General features: G+C 37.7%; 1 protein-coding gene across 1 annotated transcript; it reads right to left on the bottom strand.

Annotated features, from left to right (window-relative positions):
* ncstn (nicastrin) lies at positions 1–18,611 on the bottom strand. Its single transcript, XM_020922196.2, has 17 exons — positions 18,490–18,611; positions 15,958–16,059; positions 14,700–14,823; positions 13,581–13,702; positions 10,391–10,536; positions 10,082–10,232; positions 9,557–9,669; positions 9,301–9,453; positions 8,538–8,642; positions 8,347–8,427; positions 8,093–8,262; positions 6,436–6,538; positions 5,522–5,620; positions 5,039–5,126; positions 4,174–4,337; positions 3,783–3,995; positions 1–1,125 (listed from the first exon to the last, which is right to left on the bottom strand). Exons 1-17 carry the CDS (start codon positions 18,545–18,547, stop codon positions 1,003–1,005), a joined length of 2,115 nt encoding a protein of 704 aa, XP_020777855.1. The 5' UTR covers positions 18,548–18,611; the 3' UTR covers positions 1–1,002.
* Between the last annotated feature and the right edge of the window lie 795 nt (positions 18,612–19,406).

The raw sequence follows: 19,406 nt of genomic DNA, 5'->3' as shown, positions 1-19,406 counted from the left end.
AAATCACCTTTTCAACACAAATATTTCCAAGCCCTCAAATTCAGAGTGTGAAATTGAACTTTAAAACACTTTGAAAATGTACACTGTCATTCAGAATAAAAATAATTCAAGAGTTAAAAATTCAAAATGAGAAATTCAACAGCATTTAAAATTCAGAATCTAATTGATCAAATCTTCCCTCGAAAACAAAATATAATATGCATTTCAAAAGGGGCTCAGTACAGATAAGCAGCTCTTGAGGCCAAAATAAGTCCACTGTGTATCGTCCGCATCTAATCATAAAGTGTTTTAATGTCCCAGAATCAGGAAGTATGTGTTAGCATGCTAGTTGTGGCCAAAAGCTCTTATAAACTCATTGCGTTAAGTAATTAAGATGCTCTGAGTGTGTAAGGTAAGTGAAGAAGACCAGTGCGATCCTTTTAAAATTAACTAGTTCTGTTTATAAGTTTTTTTTTTAAAGACATTCAGAATCAGATGCAGCACCTTTAACAGTTTTGAGGTTTAATGCTAAGTCCTAAAAGTTCCACAGTGCAGCTTTAACCACTCATACAGTTATCATCTACTCTAAAACATACATTCACTGCAATGAAATACTCAGCCATACTTTTGAACTGCACTCACACAAACACACAGTCCCATATAAGTAATGCGCAAAGTTTAGTGTCCAGAAAACACGAAACAAAACATTTTTCAACATTTAAAATCAGAAAAAAACTCAAAGAAAATTATGAAATATTAACATCTCATCCTCTCAAAAGGGCCGGCCGTCTTTCGACTTCTGATTTCGGCCCAAATTATAAGTCCAGGTTGAATCAAAATTGGCCAAAGGTTTAAAAAGTCTCATTGGCCTGTCTCACAAAACCAGTGAGTCCATTGAAACAAATTCTAAATCTCTGTACCTACCATTTGTGTGTCAACAGAAATACCCTGCCCTTGTATTTGAAGTATTTGCAATAGTAGTAGGAGTAGTGGTCCTTGTTGCGTGAATGTCCTGGTAGTTGGTCAGTAGGTGGCGTTAGTGGGTTCCCTCCCTGAACAGAACAGGATGTCTGCCTTTGAGCTGATGGCGTAGGTTAGAAGAAGAGACAGAAGAAGAATGCCGATGCCCACTCCCAAAGTCAGCATCTGAGGAGAGAAAAATAAATGAATCTGAATATAGTCAATATAGACAATATAGTGAAAGAAATTGAAAAGGGCCTAAAGACAGGTTAGACACCTTAATTTTATTTAGGTCATTTTAGATAATTTTATTTAAGAGTTTACAAAAAAAAACCCTCCCAATTTGGTAACTATAAAACTTCATCATCTCACCTTTGTAGCTCTAACTAAATCAGTTCTTTCTGCTCAGATTGTGTTAAATCCAAATCTAAATCCACTTTATTTCTACAGCACATTTTATAAACAAAGCAGTTTCCAAAGTGTTGCACAGAGATCATAAAATGAACTCAACAAAAAGGTAAACTGCTAAAATTTGGCCTTACCAGTCCTAAAACAGGGAAGCTGCGAGGTCTTAAAAGTCTTAAATTTCATGTTCCTAAATTAAGGCCTTAAAAAGTCTTAAATTATGTTGTCCAAGTCTTATCTTTTTCACAAAGGTCTTACATTTCATTAGCCTATTTTTTTCTTTAGTGAACAAGGCTGCAGTACAATGTTAAATGGAGGGAGAGGGGGAAAAAAAAAACTACAACGAGAAATAATGTAATGTGAATGAACGTCTAATTTGGAGTATGAGCAAACAATACTTTGGTTTTTGGCGCCGGCGGCAGTGAGTAAACAATCAGTTCCGTCGACACTGCTGAAGACGCAAAACTCTGGTCAGATCTGCTCACGCTGTGTACGCGCTTACGTCACATACATCACCACCTAGAGTCATCACAGAGCTGCCGGACATGCATACCCAATCCAATTCCACACACTTTTGCGTCACAGTACGCACGCGGATTTCCTCCTGAAAACGCTCGTCTAAACATGGAATAAAAAGTGAAGACGCTAGGCCACTTTTGTGTCTTCTGTTCCAGTAGTTGGTTGGTCATTATTAGAAATAGACCTGGTGTTTTTGCCCGATTAATGGGTGCAACGTTGGTCTTAACTTTCATTTAAGTGGTCTTAAAAAGGGCTTAAAAAGTCTTAAATTTGGGGTAGTCAAACCCAGAGATACCCTGTAAAACAATAAAACCAGTAACATCAAATAAATGCAAAAATCATAAAATCATAAAATAGCAGTAAATAAGTAAAATTGATAAAATAAATAGAATAAATAAAATAAAAGACACAGAGGACCACACAATTCTCTGTTAAAAGCCAGAGAATAAAAGTGGATTTTAAGACGAGACTTAAAACACTCCACTGTGGGGGCTGTTGGGACGTGGGGGGGCAGAGCATTCCAGAGTTTGGGGCCGGCCACAGAGAAGGTCCTGTACCCCCTGGTTTTAACTCTCGTTTTAGGCACCACGAGTTGGAGCTGGCCCTCGGACCTCAGAACACGCAACGTGGTGGAAATTTGGATGAGGTCCGAGAGGTACTGCGGGGCCAGTCCATTCAAAGCTTTAAAAACAAACAAACTATTATTATGTTAAGAATAACTGTTAAAATAAAGCTCGGATTAAAGTCTAACAAAGCCTCAGACAGAGCAGAGCCTACAGTTAGCATCACACCCTGAATGTTGGTAACATCAGTTGTAAAGTATCAGTTATGATGTTATGATTCATGCATATAATCCTGTACTGCCCTACAAAAGGAAAAGTGGAATAACTGCGTATTTTGCCAAACTTGAATTAAGACCAAAAAGCACCTTCAGATCACCCGTTTTATGAGTCAATTGTCTTGTTTCTGAGAAGTCTTTATGTAAACATGCCGTAATTACAAATTCTTCAGCATGAAATGTTCTAACACAGTGTTTCCCAAACTTTTTTTTTTTAAAGTCACAAACCTTCGCGACCCAAGTCAATAGACATTATTCGTAAACCACAAAATAAAGGTAGATTTGACCATTATTGAACATTAATGAGGATATTTTATTGTTGACTGAAGTGATCGTGTCTCTCTGAACAATTAGTATTACTCAAGTTTTAAACAATGAAAAACAGTAACTGAAGCAGCAATAAAAGGATCCAGAGCCCAGTCCTTGGGAAACAATGTTCTAACACGGCTTCCTTATGTGGCAATCATAACAATTTTCTAAGAGCCAGATCACAATTTAAATTTGATCATAACAAATGTCTTTAAAAGGGCCTATATTAGGTTATTTTCTGATCTACGTCATAATGTTGTTTCTTCATCAAAAACAGACCTGGAGTTGTGTTTTGTTTCATTCACATGTTTAACACACAAGCCCTGCACATTTAGGCAGAGTTCTTTCTCTCAAACTGAAGACTCTCTGTTCCACCTTGTGATGTCATGTGGTAATCCATACACCTTCACTAGATTCACTATCTTTTGGATAGTTTCAGCCCTGGTTTCGCCAGTCTTTACTGAAGAAAATGTAAAAGGAGCTGTTAACTTGAAAACTACAATTATGTGACATCACAAGGTGGAACAGAGCATTTTGAGCTTGACAGACAGTTTATTCTAGTTTATTCTATAGTTTATTCTTCTCCGTGATTGGTTATATCCACCTGCCGCTCACACAGAACATGACAGAGTCTGACCGATAGGAGCAGTGGGAGGGAGAAAGTGCCTGTTTTTAAAAGTTGGGAATCACAATGTTACCAAAATAGCAGATCTTCAGAGATGAGATCACAATCCGATTTTTATCCCTGTATTTCCCAGCCCTATTTTCTCACCTCTAAATCGTGACTGGCCACAAGGAAAATGCGCCCTGTGATCTTCTTCCACCTCGACTCGGTCCAGGTGGAGTATTCTGAGGAGGTGAGGAGGTCCAGGTCGAAAGCTGGAGAGATCGCAGAAGATGAACGAACTGAAGATCTGACGCAGTAACTCTGTCTGTCTGTGCTGTTAGGAGCTAGAGCGCCCTGCACCCACATGTAACTGTAAAACTGAAACACAAAAGCGAGGAGAAAGGTTAGATTTGAGTTAAGGGGAAGGATTTTCCAAAGTACTGACAATCAGACACTGATCGATATTAAAACTAGTATTGAAAGTGTTGTTATTCACAGTAATACAGATTCTTGTTATGCACACAGTGTATTCTGAGTCCATCTAATCTTCACTCACGTGCTTGCTATCCTTATCGTCCTCCCTCTCCCTCTGGCTCTTGCAGTTTTCTTCAGTCACATTCACAACATTCCCAGTTAAATTAGCCAAAATGTATTCGACCAAAAACGAAGGTTCGCTCCTCTGCATGTGAACGCCAGAGTAGAAGTTTGTAGGTCTGTCCACTGCAACAGAAGAACGGTTGGACCAATCACAGAGCAGCACTAAGGTTTGGGCGGAGCCAAAGGCGAAGCGCCCAAATGAGCTAAAACAAACATGGTGACGCTGACAGATGTACTGCAGCCTATTTTAGTGAAAATACAGAGTAATTAAACGTTCAGAAGGTAAGTGCTTTGTGCATTTATGTACAGGGAAGATATCCGTGCTTTCCTCTCAACTGGATATAAGTGTGAGTTCTGGTGTTATGACACTTCAACCAATTAGATTCAAATACTTGTCATGACTATCTGTTTTTTCTGATCTCGTTCAGTGAACGCCGTCCCAGACTGGACGTGTGTAGAACTCAGTTCACAGTGACACATGTCAGTCTGGTGTGAGCCAGGTTACTGCTGCCTGTCTGTTTGTCTCCATGAAGTTTATCCATCTTCATGGAGACAAACAGGCGCCTCCAGGCCAAGTTACAGATCAGATCTGTGGACTGATTCACAGAAGGAATGCATGATTTTTTAGCAAGAAATATGCCTGTAAATGAATAAATGCAAGACAGATAAGTTTAAGCCATACTTTGGAACAGTGAATACAGTGAATACTCAAATGCAAAGTATACCAGATAGTAGTAATAGTAATTTCATCCATACCACAATATTACTGGTAACTGAGGTTTAAATTACTGTAGTATAAAGAACATGAGTAAATCTCCACTCACCGAGGCGGCTGACAAAGTCTGAGGGAATTATCTGCTCAAACCAGGAATTTTTTGACTTGACCAAAAACCCATACAACAGCTGGGTCACCTGAGAAACAACAGGGATTATGTTTAATTCAAATTATAAAGGAATACAACACATTTCTGTTATTATGAGCAATAAAAAGTCAAGTCCAAAATTAAAAAGGCACTGTATGAGATTTGCTTCCATGTATTTGAGCCAAAATTGTCTTGCCCCAGTGCAGCAATAGTATGAGGTGGGTAGTAAAGTTACATTTACTTAGCAGCACAGTACTCCATTCTGACTTCTGAAAGTTGTGAAAATCTCTAATAAAATCGTAGTGAATAATTAGGATGTTCTGAATGCATGAGGTAAGTGAGGAAGAACTTTGGACCACTGCAAACCGTTTCAACTCGTTCTGTTTTTCATGTTCTTAAGACAGTAAAAATCAGATACAGCGCCTTTGATGGAATAAAACTTACTATTTTGGAGTCTGCTGTGATGGAGGGAGCTTGAGCTGCATCACCTCCAGCCTGAAGGAACAGAGTCTGAGCGACCAGCGTGGCCACATCTGTCAGAGCCTAAGGAAAAACAGTATTATTACATTACAAATAACTGATTTTACGGTTTTGTATCAACACAAGGATTTATGTAATTCATTATATCACCTTTGCGCTGTTTTATCCTGATGACCTCTTAAATATAACTGTGATAAACTGTATTTATATGACTATAATTCTATTTTTTATATCATTCTATATCATTATGCCTTATTTGATTATTTTAATTTGCTACTTATTTAGAATTTATTATGATTATTTATTTATATCTTTTTGCTCTTTCTGATTATAATATATTGTGATGTGTGAGCTACTATGTCCAAGTAATTTCCTAAGTCTAGGTCTTCACTGATTCTTTGCAGCTGATATCACCAACATTCCCTGGAGGTGATGCTAACAGAGAGCACTACTCTGTCTGAAGCTTTGTTAGACTCTAATCTGATCGTTATTTTAACACAATCTGAAAATAAAGATCTAATTTCGCTGGAACTACAAAAGGTAAGATGATTTGTGCTGTTAATTTTATTTGTGAGAGACTTGTTTAACCAACAGTTTTTCAGTTTAGTCCCTCTCACCTTTTAGTTGAAAATCAAACTCCTAAACAGGACCATGAACGCTTGGACTGATCTCAGACTCCTGAAAATGTGCTCTTTAAATCCATTTTGTATTTTTTTTCTAGAGCTTTCAGACCATCTTAAACCTTTTCAGTCAGCGATTGCTAATGTGTGCATAGTGTCTCCATGTTGACTGCTGAACATTCCACTGTAAAGATACATGTAGAACACCTCTGTGCGATGTCACGGCAAAATATCAATAGTGTTCTAATAGTCTCTTACCTTTGCAGTTTCAGTGACAAAGCTGAGCTGCTCCTCTGGGCTCAGGTCGGGAGGATAGTTCATGTTCAGGTTCTCTGGATTATCAAACATGCTTTCATAATATCTGCAGGAAAAATACAATTCATGAGACTCCATATTAAGAAAACATGCAATAAGTATGTAACTATACAATATATATATATATGTACAGTATATATAAATTATATAATATAATGCTCAGCCTAGAAGAATTCATAACAAACAAGGACTGAGCAAAGATTTAATTCAAATGGAAATCCTACAGTGAGGAAAAAATACATCTGATGGGACTCCATATTAGAAAATAAATATTGGGGATGGCCAGATACATTTCACGTTCTGTTTTATTGGCTGTTGCTGTGGTAATGTTTTATGGTTAGGATATTAATAGAGACATGCACATCCAATCCAAAAGAGTTGTAACTGTGTGCTGGGTCCAAAGATAAAAATTATGCAAAAGAAAAAACAGATCTGGACTGCAGTTCTTTGGAGCTCCCAAATTTTTATTTTTATGACCCTGAAACATCACATTGGCCACACATGATGCTTTTTAATTCTGAATTAATTATTCTGAATTAAATAGTTTGGAATTAAAATATTCTCCTTTGAGTTTACATGGAAATAATAATTCCAAATTGAAGTTTACACTGAAAACGCATTAAATCGCCTTTATTTAATTCCACTCAACATCTGGGGGTCAAGAAGGATCATCGATTTGGAAAAGGACACGAGCGTATTTATGTCAACCGGAAGAAAACACACAATTTAGCTGCTACCGGCTTTGTTGTCATCTCGGTTTGTCGTTACACCACAGACACAAACATGATCAAACCTTTATCCACAGTCGTTCAAATGATAATTAAGAAGCAGCTGGAGCAGTGTTTTACATCTGTCAGCTGAGGAGGAGAAGGGAAGAGTGTCGGAGAAGGGAGAAGGAAGAAAAACTGCATCAACGGCTGCTCTACCTCAGCCCACTCCCGCATCCCGCTCGCAAATCCAAAGAGCAGTAGCGTAGTCCAAATCCAGGACTGATGAAACCGTATTGTCAGGATCGCGTCAGAAGGGCGACCCAACGAGAATGCATTGAATGACCGAAATTATTTTTTAGAATAAACGTTTACATAATTGAGGAATAAATTTATTCGGCTTTAAAATCGGAATAAACCACCCACTTACTTTGGAATTAAGTTTAATTCCAAATAATAATTTTCATTAGGAATTAAGTGTTTACATGGTCTGATGGGTTGTTTGAAGGGGAATTAATTTTTCTTCAGAATAAAATAATTTTTATTCGTAATTAAAACTCTCATGCAAACGTGGCAATTGTGGTGTCATTTGCACAGTTTGCAGTTACTATAATAGAGCAGCTCAGAGTCGCTCAGACACCACACACACGAGGAGAGCAGTGGATTCAAAATCACATACAAGGATCCAAAGTAGGATCACGCCTTTCTGAAATCATGGTTGAGGCAAATGGGCTCCAAAATCGGCAAATTATCCTGTAGTCTGTGGCTTACGGTAATCATGAGAAAAGTTACATAGTGCACGTTTAATAACCATGTGGAAATCCAGAATAAGCAACACTCTCTTTCTAATATCTAATTCCTCAGTATTCCCCCGACTGTGCCTCCTTTCTCACTTGTTAGTATAGGCAGACTCATGATCCTGGATGACGATCCCGGGGAGAGGTCGTGCTCGGAGAAAACGCTGGAAGGACGAAGGAGGAAGAGGCTGAGACACGTCCGGTTCCCTCACGGTGACGTTTGTGTTTTTAGCCACGTTCTGGAGGATTTCAATCAGCTTTCGCACCTGACACACAACACAGGAAACATTCAAATTTGAAACTATAGCAAGGGTCCTAATTTGTCACTGTTCTGGATCATAGCCACAAACCTCTTCATTGACGCTGCTGTTCCTTAGAGACACAGGATCCGAATGGATCCATATTGGAGAATTAGAAGGTCTGATTCCCACCTATAACAACAACAAGATGCAGTCTACATTAAATTGTGATAATATAACAAAATATCCAAAGAATAATACAAAAATAAAAGAGTTTCCATAGGTCTATAAATGCTACAGACCTGTCCCACTTCCACCACAGAGTGAACATTGTCCAGGTCCAGAGCAAACTGCTTGTTCTCCATGTCGTACACCATCTTTGAGCTGCCGATGTAGTCAAACGTCTCCTGATGAAGTAAAAAAGAAATGGGGTTAGCAGCAGGGCTGTCACACAAAAATAAAACAAAACACTAAAATACTAACACTTAAACTGGTATCAACACTATATATGCATTCAAACAAGCATCAGTACTTAAAAATGGACCTTTCCTGAACAGTTTTAGAATGTTCTATATCAGAACAAGAAGCAGTCACATGGTAATATTAAACAACTATTTATTTTTCATCTAAGAAAATTATTGAAATTGGTATTAAACATTGGGCCAATATTTTCTAACTCACTTTTGACACAAGGAACACATGAGTACCAAAATAGAGTTTGAAATTGGGAATAAGATACTAGGTAAGATAATAGGTAAGTAAAAGTGGAAATAGAAGAGTAAATAGGCTAAAGATATGGCTGTATGTTTACACAATCACGCAACAAACGATTTTATATCCCAGATAAATCAATTTTCCTATTATTTTTACAAAAGTGAAAAGTTAATATGTGAACAGGTGCTCAACAAGGGCAGATATTCAATAGAATAAAAAAAAAACAAGAGACCCAAGCACTCCGTTTTTTAAAGTTTGCTTTATATACAAGTACACCAATGTTAATTTAATTCTATAAATAATTAAATGATTAAGTGTATAAATGATATATGGCATGCAGAATGGACTGACCCCCTCAAAGAAAGTGTAGACGATGGTTTTGTTGGGCTGGGTCTCCTCTGTGATGTTCTTCAGAGCCTGAGCTGCAGCCAACAGAGCCACAAGACCAGACGCACTGCTCTGAGCTCCAGGGGCCAGGTCAAAGAAGAAAGAACGACTGTCCAACTGAGACAGAGAAAGGAGAAAGAGAGATGGGGGTGTGTAAAAACTATATTTGAATCTCATTGAGCTATGCTAAACGACCTCTCGTATCTCAGTGAAGACTTACTCTGGCGGCGGCAATGACCACGCTCTGAAACTTCTTGTGTCCTTTCTCTGTGTTGTTGATCGGATGAGTGGAAGTCCAGATGTTTAACCCTCCCAAAGGATCGCACACCATCTCTGAAAAACAGCAAGAGAGGCAGAGGAGAAGGTCAGATGGAGCAGAGGAGCAGAGGAGAGGATCAGAGGAGAGGATCAGAGGAAGCAGAGGAGAGGGTTAAAAGAGCAGAGGAGAGGGTCAGAGGAAGTAGAGGAGCAGAGGAGAGGGTCAGAGGAGTAGAGGAGAGGGTCAGATAAAGCAGAGGAGCAGAGGAGGGGGTTAGAGGAAGTAGAGGAAGCAGAGGAGAGGGTCAGAGGAGCAGAGGAGAGGGTCAGATAAAGCAGAGGAGCAGAGGAGGGGGTTAGAGGAAGTAGAGGAAGCAGAGGAGGGGGTTAGAGGAAGCAGAGGAACATAGGAGAGGGTCAGAAGCTCAGAGAAGAAGAGGAGAGGTTGAGAGCAGATGGAGCAGAGGAGGGAGAGTGTTGTTGATACCGGGGCTGATGCTGAAGTCGTTCTGGATCTTGTTCCTTCTGATGCAGGTGGGGGTGTCTGTGACCGCAGACATGTGAGAAAACAGCTGCATCGCACACAGGGGATACTCAGGAGCACTGCCGTTTACTCCGATATTATGGTCCAAATAACACTGCAAAACACAACAAAACAGTTAGGGATCTGACTACAGTTCCAAGAAGACTGGCAGAAGGCAGTAAGAGTAGTAGTAGTGATAGATAGATTATTACACTTTAAAATAGACCTACTAGCAAAGGGCTCATTTGAAAACCAGCATAAACAGTGTCTTACCTGTCGTATCACCTGAGTGTCATTGTCGTCTTTTAAAGAGAAAATGGGGAAGTCAAACTCTTCGTATGAAAGGCCGTTTCCCAGAGGGTTCCACAGAGTGCCGTTACAGTGAGCGTACACTGGGTCATACTTCTCTGTGTACACACCTGGAGGAAAAGAGAACATTTATTATTACTACGTTTAAAGTGAAAGGGCTTTATATATTTTCAAAATAGTGAAGTGAGTAAAGATAAAATATGGTATGGATACACGTTTGCCTCTTACAAATATGAAAGATACACTACATAAGTTTGTGCAATTTAATATAATGTAATTTATTGCAGACTATATTGTTCGATATTTTCAGGCAAATTACATTTAACTTTGGAGTTGAAAAAAATGAAATACATAATGGAAATGTCATTGTTTTTCTTCAGAAGTATACTTAGATTTAAAGGTGCACTGCGAAACATTTCTAGTGGAGGGTTCGCCACATCCTGAAATGTTATTGCTTTGTCTGGAAGGTTTCACAGTATAGAGTAACTAGGGGTGTCAAATTATCGCGTTAATTGCGATTAATTAATTACAGTCATATTTAGCGCGTTATGTTTTTTAATCGCGTTAATCTCATTTTTAATCTCTAACTTTAGTGTTTCTGTATGCGAGTTGCTTTATTATAAAACCTGTTTTTATGTGTTGTTGGGACAATAACACACACACACACACACACACACACACACAAAAACCACATTTATACATTTTTTTATTTGGGTAATTCCTCTCATTGCCGGAAACCCACACAAAACGCGCGCAGTAAGAGCGATGTGAACGTCATGTTAAAGTTGGCGGCGTCAGGCACAATGGACGAGGTCGTAGAGCCAGTAGAACAGAGGCAGCAGTGCACAGGTAAAAACACATTCGTGTCTTGGAAATTATTCTCCCGACGTGAAATATAAAAGAAAATAAGTAATATAATATCACCTACAACTTAAATGTCACTGGTGAAAACAACCTGCATAGGCTCATGATGTCTGCACTACTGTCCTATAGTGACCTGCCACATGAGGGGACACGCACACAAACACACACAAACACACACAAACACACACAAACACCTTCATCATCGTCATTAACCTGAGAACGCGCGGACCACGTTTCCTTCCGTAGACACTGCGCGGACACCGACGTGCTCCCGTGAGCCGCGTGTGGATCGTGTTTTCTCGCGTACGCGGCGTAAACCGCGCTTCCTCCTGTGCGCCTCTAAACCAGAACTAACACCAAGACTAAAACCAGGACTAAACCAGGACTAAACCAGGACTAAACCAGGAACTAAAACCAGAACTAAAAACCAGGAACTAAAACCAGAACTAAAACCAGAAAACCAGAACTAAAACCAGAACTAAAACCAGAACTAAAACCAGAACTAAAACCAGGACTAAACCAGACTAAACCAGAACTAAAACCAGAACTAAAACCAGAACTAAAACCAGGTCTAAACCAGGACTAAACCAGGACCAAACCAGAACTAACACCAGGACTAAAACCAGGATTAATCCATTCCAGGACTAAACTAGGACTAAAGTAGGACTAAAGCAGGTCTAAACCAGGACTAAAACAAGGACTAAAACCAGTGATCTCATATATAAAGCATTTCTCTATCAATAATATTTTTAATATGGTTAAGGAAAGACTGGACTTTTTATTGTCTTTAAGTCGACAAAAGTTATTATGTTCAGATTTCCTCGTCTTTGCTACTTTACAGCAAACAGTTTCTTATTCATGGAGACTTGGGCTCAACAGCCAATTTGGAGAGATTTGTTAAACAATAAATGACTTTATAAAGTCACTTTTTTTAAGTCTATATCAGTCTTTTGATCTGCCACAATAATGTAATAATGAATTTAAATGAAAATACCTCAAATTGAAGGCTTTTCTCAGCAATTTTTAGGTGAGATTAAAATTAGATTAATTAATTACAGATCATAATTAATTAATCTCTCAATTTTTTTAATCGCATGACAGCACTAAGAGTAACCCTGTCTATCACGAGGGAGACAAGCAGGTTACAGCACAACGCTACATTACAGTTCATATCTTTGAAGAGTAGACCCTATTCACAGAAGGAATTCATTTATTTTTGAGCAACATTTTGAGCAACATAGCATTTATTTATTATTTATGTAATAAATAAATACTAGATGGGGATATTTAACAGAAAATAATTTTCACACTCTTTCTTACAAAACACATAGCAAACATGTATAAACAACCTTTTGGACACAGAAAATGCTTAATTTAGGGCCTTAGCTACAAAAGTGCAAAATATCAAGTCTGTACGTAAACTAAACATATCCTTATTGCCCTCAAAACAAAAAAAAAGTGCAATAACCCCATGACTTTCCTGGTGTCAGTCATGGACACAGCTGGTGTCAAGTCCAGGGCACAGAGCCACATCACTTTCTGCAATTCCATGCTGTTTATTATATTTGGATTTGTACATTTTGACTGAAATAAATAAAAATAGCAAGAAATGTGCAATTATGCAGACCAAGATGCATAATTTGCCATTTATTTGAGAAATATCTGCACTTAGAGCGGCGTTTTCAATTGTTACGAGTACAGACACTCAGAGCAGTCGACCATTTTGACTCACTACACTCTTTGGCGAAGTTTGGGCCAATCAAAATGGATGGAGCATATGTGTTTGGTGGAAAACAAAGCTCCTATTGGACACTCCTTCTCCCTACATCATCATGCAGTGTACGTGTGGCATAGGATAATGCCGGAAATATGCTCGGAAAGCCACGACTCCCAGCTTTTCAAGGGAAAAAAAAGTAAGTTTCTATTTTTTATGGTTCAAAGTTATGTGCGGGAATAAGTTATTTAAAACATATTCCCAGGTATCTATCGTATACAATTCTGTCCATCTGGAAGCATTAATGACATACCATGGAACATTCCAGGACAAACAATAACATCTCCATGGAGACAAGCAGGTAGTGGACCCTCCACCAGAAAACTTGTGCAGTGTATCTTTTTTGGAGTCGGGATCATTTAAAATTTCTGTTTTTACTGGAATTTAAGCCTTGTTAGGTGTGATTATGTTGTAGTTTTGCTTCAGTAGAGCCTTACATTCCCTTCTATACTTCTCCACATATTGATTGATTGATTGATATTCAGGGGCAGGTTCAGACCGGTATCTCTCTCTCACCTGTGTTTTCATTGGGGCACTGGGTGTGAGGAGAGAAGCCACCAGGTAAGTTTGTGTTTGGCTCTATAACAGCAACGCCAGCCACTCTGCGAGAGCCACTCTTCAGTTTCATCATGATCGACCTGGAAAACAAAGAGATACGATGGTTAATATAGGTCAGAGGAAATCATAGGAGTATATAATATTACTACACCACGCCTAAGACTCAGATTATGCACAAAATGATAGGAATATTTTGCTTTCCATTCAGTAACAAAGTATACCTATATACTTTGTGGCTTAAATGGCCTGTTCCACCTTGTGATGTCATGTGGTAATACAAGTTCTCCACTGTTTTTTAAACTTCATACACCACAAAAAACAAAATGGAAAAGGTAGCTGTTAACTTGAAAACTATGACTTCATGACATTACAAGGTACAACAGAGCATTTTGAGCTTTGGAGATGTAGCACAGACTAGTAATAAAGGGTTACTCAAACAAAAATTACTCAAACAAAAATTTCCCTTCTTTTTCCTCGTAAACAGCCCTACTTGTTTTCATACGTACAGACCATGTATGTCCCTGATTGGCTAATCCACCTGTCAATCACAGCCATCTAAAAAAATCTGCTCACAGGCAAAGTCATTTGGATCATGATTATTATTATTTTATTTTATTTGAGAGGGACAGTGCACAATTTTTTACAATAACCTTGACAGGAGAGATGCATTGTACCAGGTTGTAGCATCAGTACTAATTTCTACCTGTAGTCCTTGGGCAGGTTCATTGATTGATTGTATTTAACTGACCTTAGCTATCATCTGTTCTTGGAGACCTATGTAGAATGTTTTGGGTTGATGGGGGAAACCGGAGCACCCGGAGGAAACCCATGCAGACACAGGGAGAAACATGAAAACTCCACACAGAAAGGCCCGGGCAACCCAGGGATCGAACCCGGAACCTTCTTGCTGTGAGGCATGAGTGCCTCACAGCCACCGTGATAGCTTTCATATTTTAGATTTTTCCTCAAAATCTTTAATTATTGCATTCCAGTGTACAGAAAAATTTATCCAATATAAAAATAGATATAAAATGTATATTTGATGTTTTTAGCCAATAACGACCTCTGGTACAGTACCTGGTGAAGAGCTCCGCCTCCAGGATGACCATATATGGAGGGCTGTGACCAGTGTTAAGAACCCAGTCGAGGTTGTTCTCTGATTGAAGAACATGGAGGACGCCCACATCTCCGTTAAGAGAGGCTGAAAGGGAGAGAGGGGGGAGAGATAGAGGAGGGAGAGGGAGGAGAGAGGTCAAAGAGAGGAGAGAGAAGGGGGAGAGACAGAGGAGGGAGACGGAGGAGAGGTGAAAGAGGTGAAAGAGAGGAGAGAGAGGGAGGAGGAAAGGAGAGAGAGAAGAGAAGGGAGAGAGGGAGGAGAGAGAGGAAAAAGAGAGAGGAAAGAGAGAGAGGGAGGGAGACATGAAGAGTAAGTATGTTTGCAATCATCTGATATCAATCTAATCCAGCCTAAATAATTCCCAAATGTTCAAATGCCAAAACCAGTGTTTTTTCTATCGTGCTGCACTAAGTACTTAAATATAAAGTCCATTTGGACTACACCGATACCAATTCGGGACTAAACCTGGTCTAAAACACATCCAAGCCCTGATAAACTGATTGCAGATTCAATTTACAGCAGGATTAAAATTTAAAAAGTGTGAAGTTCAACTAAAAATGGAGAAGTAGCAGTAGAAGTTTTAGAGCCACAGGATTACACAGACTACAGGCTTCAAATACTTTGTTTGAGTCACTTCTCATTTCTAAATATAAACAGACATGAGAGAATTAAACTTATAAACATAATAATACTTATAAACATAATAATATAATAAACTAATAAAAACTAATACATAAACCATAACCATAAGAAATAAGGCAGATTTTGGGCACCATTTTATTTATTTTTTTGGTTTCCAGTTTCAGTCCTCAGTGCATCAGATCTGTATTTATGAACAGACTAGTAGCCATGGAAACAGAAGTCTCACTAGGTTAAAGATATGGTTTACTCAGTCATTATACAGAACTAATTATTTTATATCCTAAATAAATACATTTAGTTATTTTGACAAAAGTGAAAAGTGAATTTGTGAACTATCTGATGTTTCATTGCATCATTGACAGTGTAGTTCACATTTAAGATTAGATTTCAATTGTCATATACATCTTTACTATAACTTTGAATTTGAAAATATTAATATCAGGATTGGCAAAGACTGTGTTTTAGCCAAAGCAGAGTGGCAAAAATCAGACGTCAGTGAGCTCAGCTCAGTGAATTCTATATCAGACACCCCTAAACATAATTCTGTTAAAAAACAGACAGTTCCGGCAGACTCACACTGACAGCCGATCTGGTGCGTGGCGTTGAGCAGCCGCACACAGGGCACAGTGTAGTTCAGATCCACATAAATCTTCTTTTCTACAGAGTTACACGTGATTCCTGAAAAAAAAAAAGACCAAAAAATTCCAAATGACATTTTTGTTCATTTCTTGTGTACATTTTATTTGTTCTTTTTTAATTTTTAATGTATTTATTTTTTTCTAGAAAAGTCTAATTTAATTTCAGTTTTAATTTCCATAAGCATAGATCATACAGTAAAAGGTGCACTATGTAACTTTTCAGTTGGGGGTTGTTTCTATAAAAATGTCATTGCTCTGCTTAAAATGTTTCACAATATGACAATAAACGGATTACCTTGGCTTGCATGTATTCAATTCCTGGTAGTTTTATAGCTGAGAAATAAGTAGAAATATAGGCATTCTGACTGTGAGACGGTTGCCTCTCCACAAATCTGACCTGTAACTTGGCCTAGTTTGGTTTCCATGAAGATACAAAGGTTAGGTAAGGCCACATGGTAAAACATTCCGGACAAAGCATTAAGATCTTCATGGAGAAAAGCGTTTGACGGGCCCTCCACCAGAAAAGTTACATATCACACAATAATTGAAAAGTGACAGTGAACCCTTGTGACATTATTATTTGCAGCTCTATAATAAATTTCTCTCTCTATATTCCTCATCGCATGTAGTCACCCTGAATGCCCTTTCAGTACATCCGTGTTTCAGCCAATCACATCCTTTTTACAGTGTTTACTTTTGGTTTTACTGTCACAATGTGGTCAAGTCCTTTACATACTCTTATCATAAACAAAGCTGTTATCAGTGACAGTTTATAACAGGTAATAATACAGCCAATATTGACCAAAGATTACACACTTCACATTAGCCTGAAATGGAAACTAACTACATTTTTTATTTACACAGACATCTTTGATTTTGAAAGCATGGTTAGAAGAATTTTAGACTTATTCCGATTTATTACAGTATCAGAAGCAGGACTAAGAATGTTACACTATCAGACTATAATGTTATAATTATAAATACGTTAGAAACAAAGGTTGTCAAAAGTTTCAAAAATCTGATACTAATCAATACTAAAACTAGACACTAATTTTTCGCAGGTATCGATATTAAAATAAAGTCCAGAAGAAGTATAAGAGCACATAGACTAGACATGGCATGGGAATAGAAAAGAAAGATGTAGGTTTAAATTTTGCTTTTAAAATTCCAACAGGATTTTTTTTTTTTAGTATACTATTACATTCTGCTCTGGAAAAAACAAGAAATTGTAATCAAATAATGTCCATTTTGTGTTAATATTTTTATACTTTTAACTCAGATCAAACATTTACTTATAAGAAGCATGTAAAAAAATGAAAGTGTAACTAAAGCAGATATTCAATCTGGGAGGGAGCTACAGCAGAAGCCATGACACAGCCATTGTGTATTATTGAAAATGGGAGCAGTGAAAAATATCAAATAACTACTTCAACCAGTATTAATATGCCATAGAGACTTCAGTATTTTAATATTTGAAACATTAAACTGGTAAATATGTCTTACCTATTAGTCTAATAACAATGAACATATAGTGCTTTAAAATGGAATCGTCGAAGGTAGAGATATCAGATTTCTGTACTTTAAAACTAGGAACCGTTTCACAAACTAGTGTTTATTTTGATCATAAGCAAGTCAAATGACAAAAAAAATGCAAATATCAAGATAAATTGAGTCATAATTTGTAAATTTGTAGGCTAAAAATTAGCAAAACATAACAGTAAAACCTTTATAGTTGGTAGTACTTTGAGTTAAGTTGTATTTTGGTATATTTGGATATTAGCTATTTGGAAATTAGTTGAAAATGGGTAAATGGCCAGTTTTAATAGATATGAGATCGTATTGAAACAGTAACACTTTTAATAATAGGTCTATCTGTATAATTTATCTTTTTTGATCTTGTTTAATCCTTTACAACAGGGCGTGTACAAATTGCAGTACAGAGCAGCCATTTAAAACTCTCTAATTCATTTAACACCTGCTAAAAACCGAACTGGCTCCAAGTTTCGAGCAGTTTATCTATGTTTTTTTATGGATGAAAGCTCTAATTTAACGTGATCTCCTGCTGTTTTTGCATTTAATCCTTGAAGACGTAGCCGGGAGCGGAGATCACGAGCGGTCACGCTGAAGTTGAGTGAGTTCGGATCAGAGAACTCCAAGCTCCCATTGCACCCGGTAATATCATTAAAACTATTAAAATTAAAAGATCGCGTTAATTATTTAAGCTTTTCTGCATTTACATATTTATCAAGAGTTGCTAAAAGTATGTGGATCATTGTGTAACTAGTAATAAAAGCAGTTCTAGAAGATTTAATGCAATGAGATAGCAGGTGTGGGCGCTAGCTGAACCGTTAGCATCGTGCTAATTCAGAGCACAATGAACTCCACAGGCTATTAACAAAACTAAGTAATACTTCAGATAAAGGTGTAAATAAAAGAGGAGATGTGTTAAACGTGATCGGCAAAGGCTTACCGGTGATAAAACAGCTAATAAACAGACTAAAGATCCATTTGATCGGCAGTAAATCCATCTTCCTGGTTTGAAAACCAAAAAAACACAACAGGAAAAGTCAACGCCGAAAACTTCCGGGATCCGCTGACCACTTCCGCTTTCAGAGGGTGGAAATCAGAAGGTAAACAGGAAAAATAAACACAATTATTTAACTATTAGCAATTTTATTTTTTACGCATTTTTTTCTCATAAGTTTCTACATTCTACGTTCTTCATAATTTCTCCCAATTTAACTCTCAGAAAAAGTTGATAGAAATTGTGTAAACGATCTTAAACTATTTGTAAGATGAAAACTCTCGCTGTATTTAGGTTAGGGTGACCAGACGTCCCTATTTACCCGGGACAGTCCCAGTTTTGAGCCCTGTATCCTCTGTCCCAGCAGATTTATACAAAACCAGTGATTTGTCCCAGTTTTATACAAGAAATGTCACAGGTGCCCGTATGTTTGACCAATCTGATCCCTTTCAACAGAAAAGAGAGGCATAAATTGTCATTTGTTTAGGTCAAATACAGAAAAACTGCTAAAAATGACCAAAACACAATGAAAATGTGACTCACTTTAGTGCTGAGTGCAGAACAATTTTTCCTTAATTGACATTTTTTTTTTTTTTTTATTACCAACCCAAACCAGAGATGTCCCAGTTTTTTTATTTTGAAAATCTGGTCACCCCGATTTAGTAAAAGTAATGATTAGTGGCTATGTGGTTGAAAACAGTGTACTCCTATAGCTGGACTCTTAAATAACTGGCTGTAATTTTAAGTTTATTTCAACAAATGGCCAAATGCAACATAAAACAATTCTTCTCTGTAGTATATTTGGCTGGACACTGTTGGTTAATATTTATCATAAAATAATCCACCCAAACAATAAGTAGAGT

The sequence above is a fragment of the Boleophthalmus pectinirostris genome, unplaced genomic scaffold, assembly GCF_026225935.1.
Source record: "Boleophthalmus pectinirostris isolate CB_2022bp ecotype Guang Dong unplaced genomic scaffold, ASM2622593v1 HiC_scaffold_16, whole genome shotgun sequence".
NCBI classification, from domain to species: Eukaryota; Metazoa; Chordata; class Actinopteri; order Gobiiformes; family Gobiidae; genus Boleophthalmus; species Boleophthalmus pectinirostris.
The sequence above is the reverse complement of the archived record's forward strand: the minus strand, read 5'-3'. Positions and strand labels throughout refer to the sequence as shown.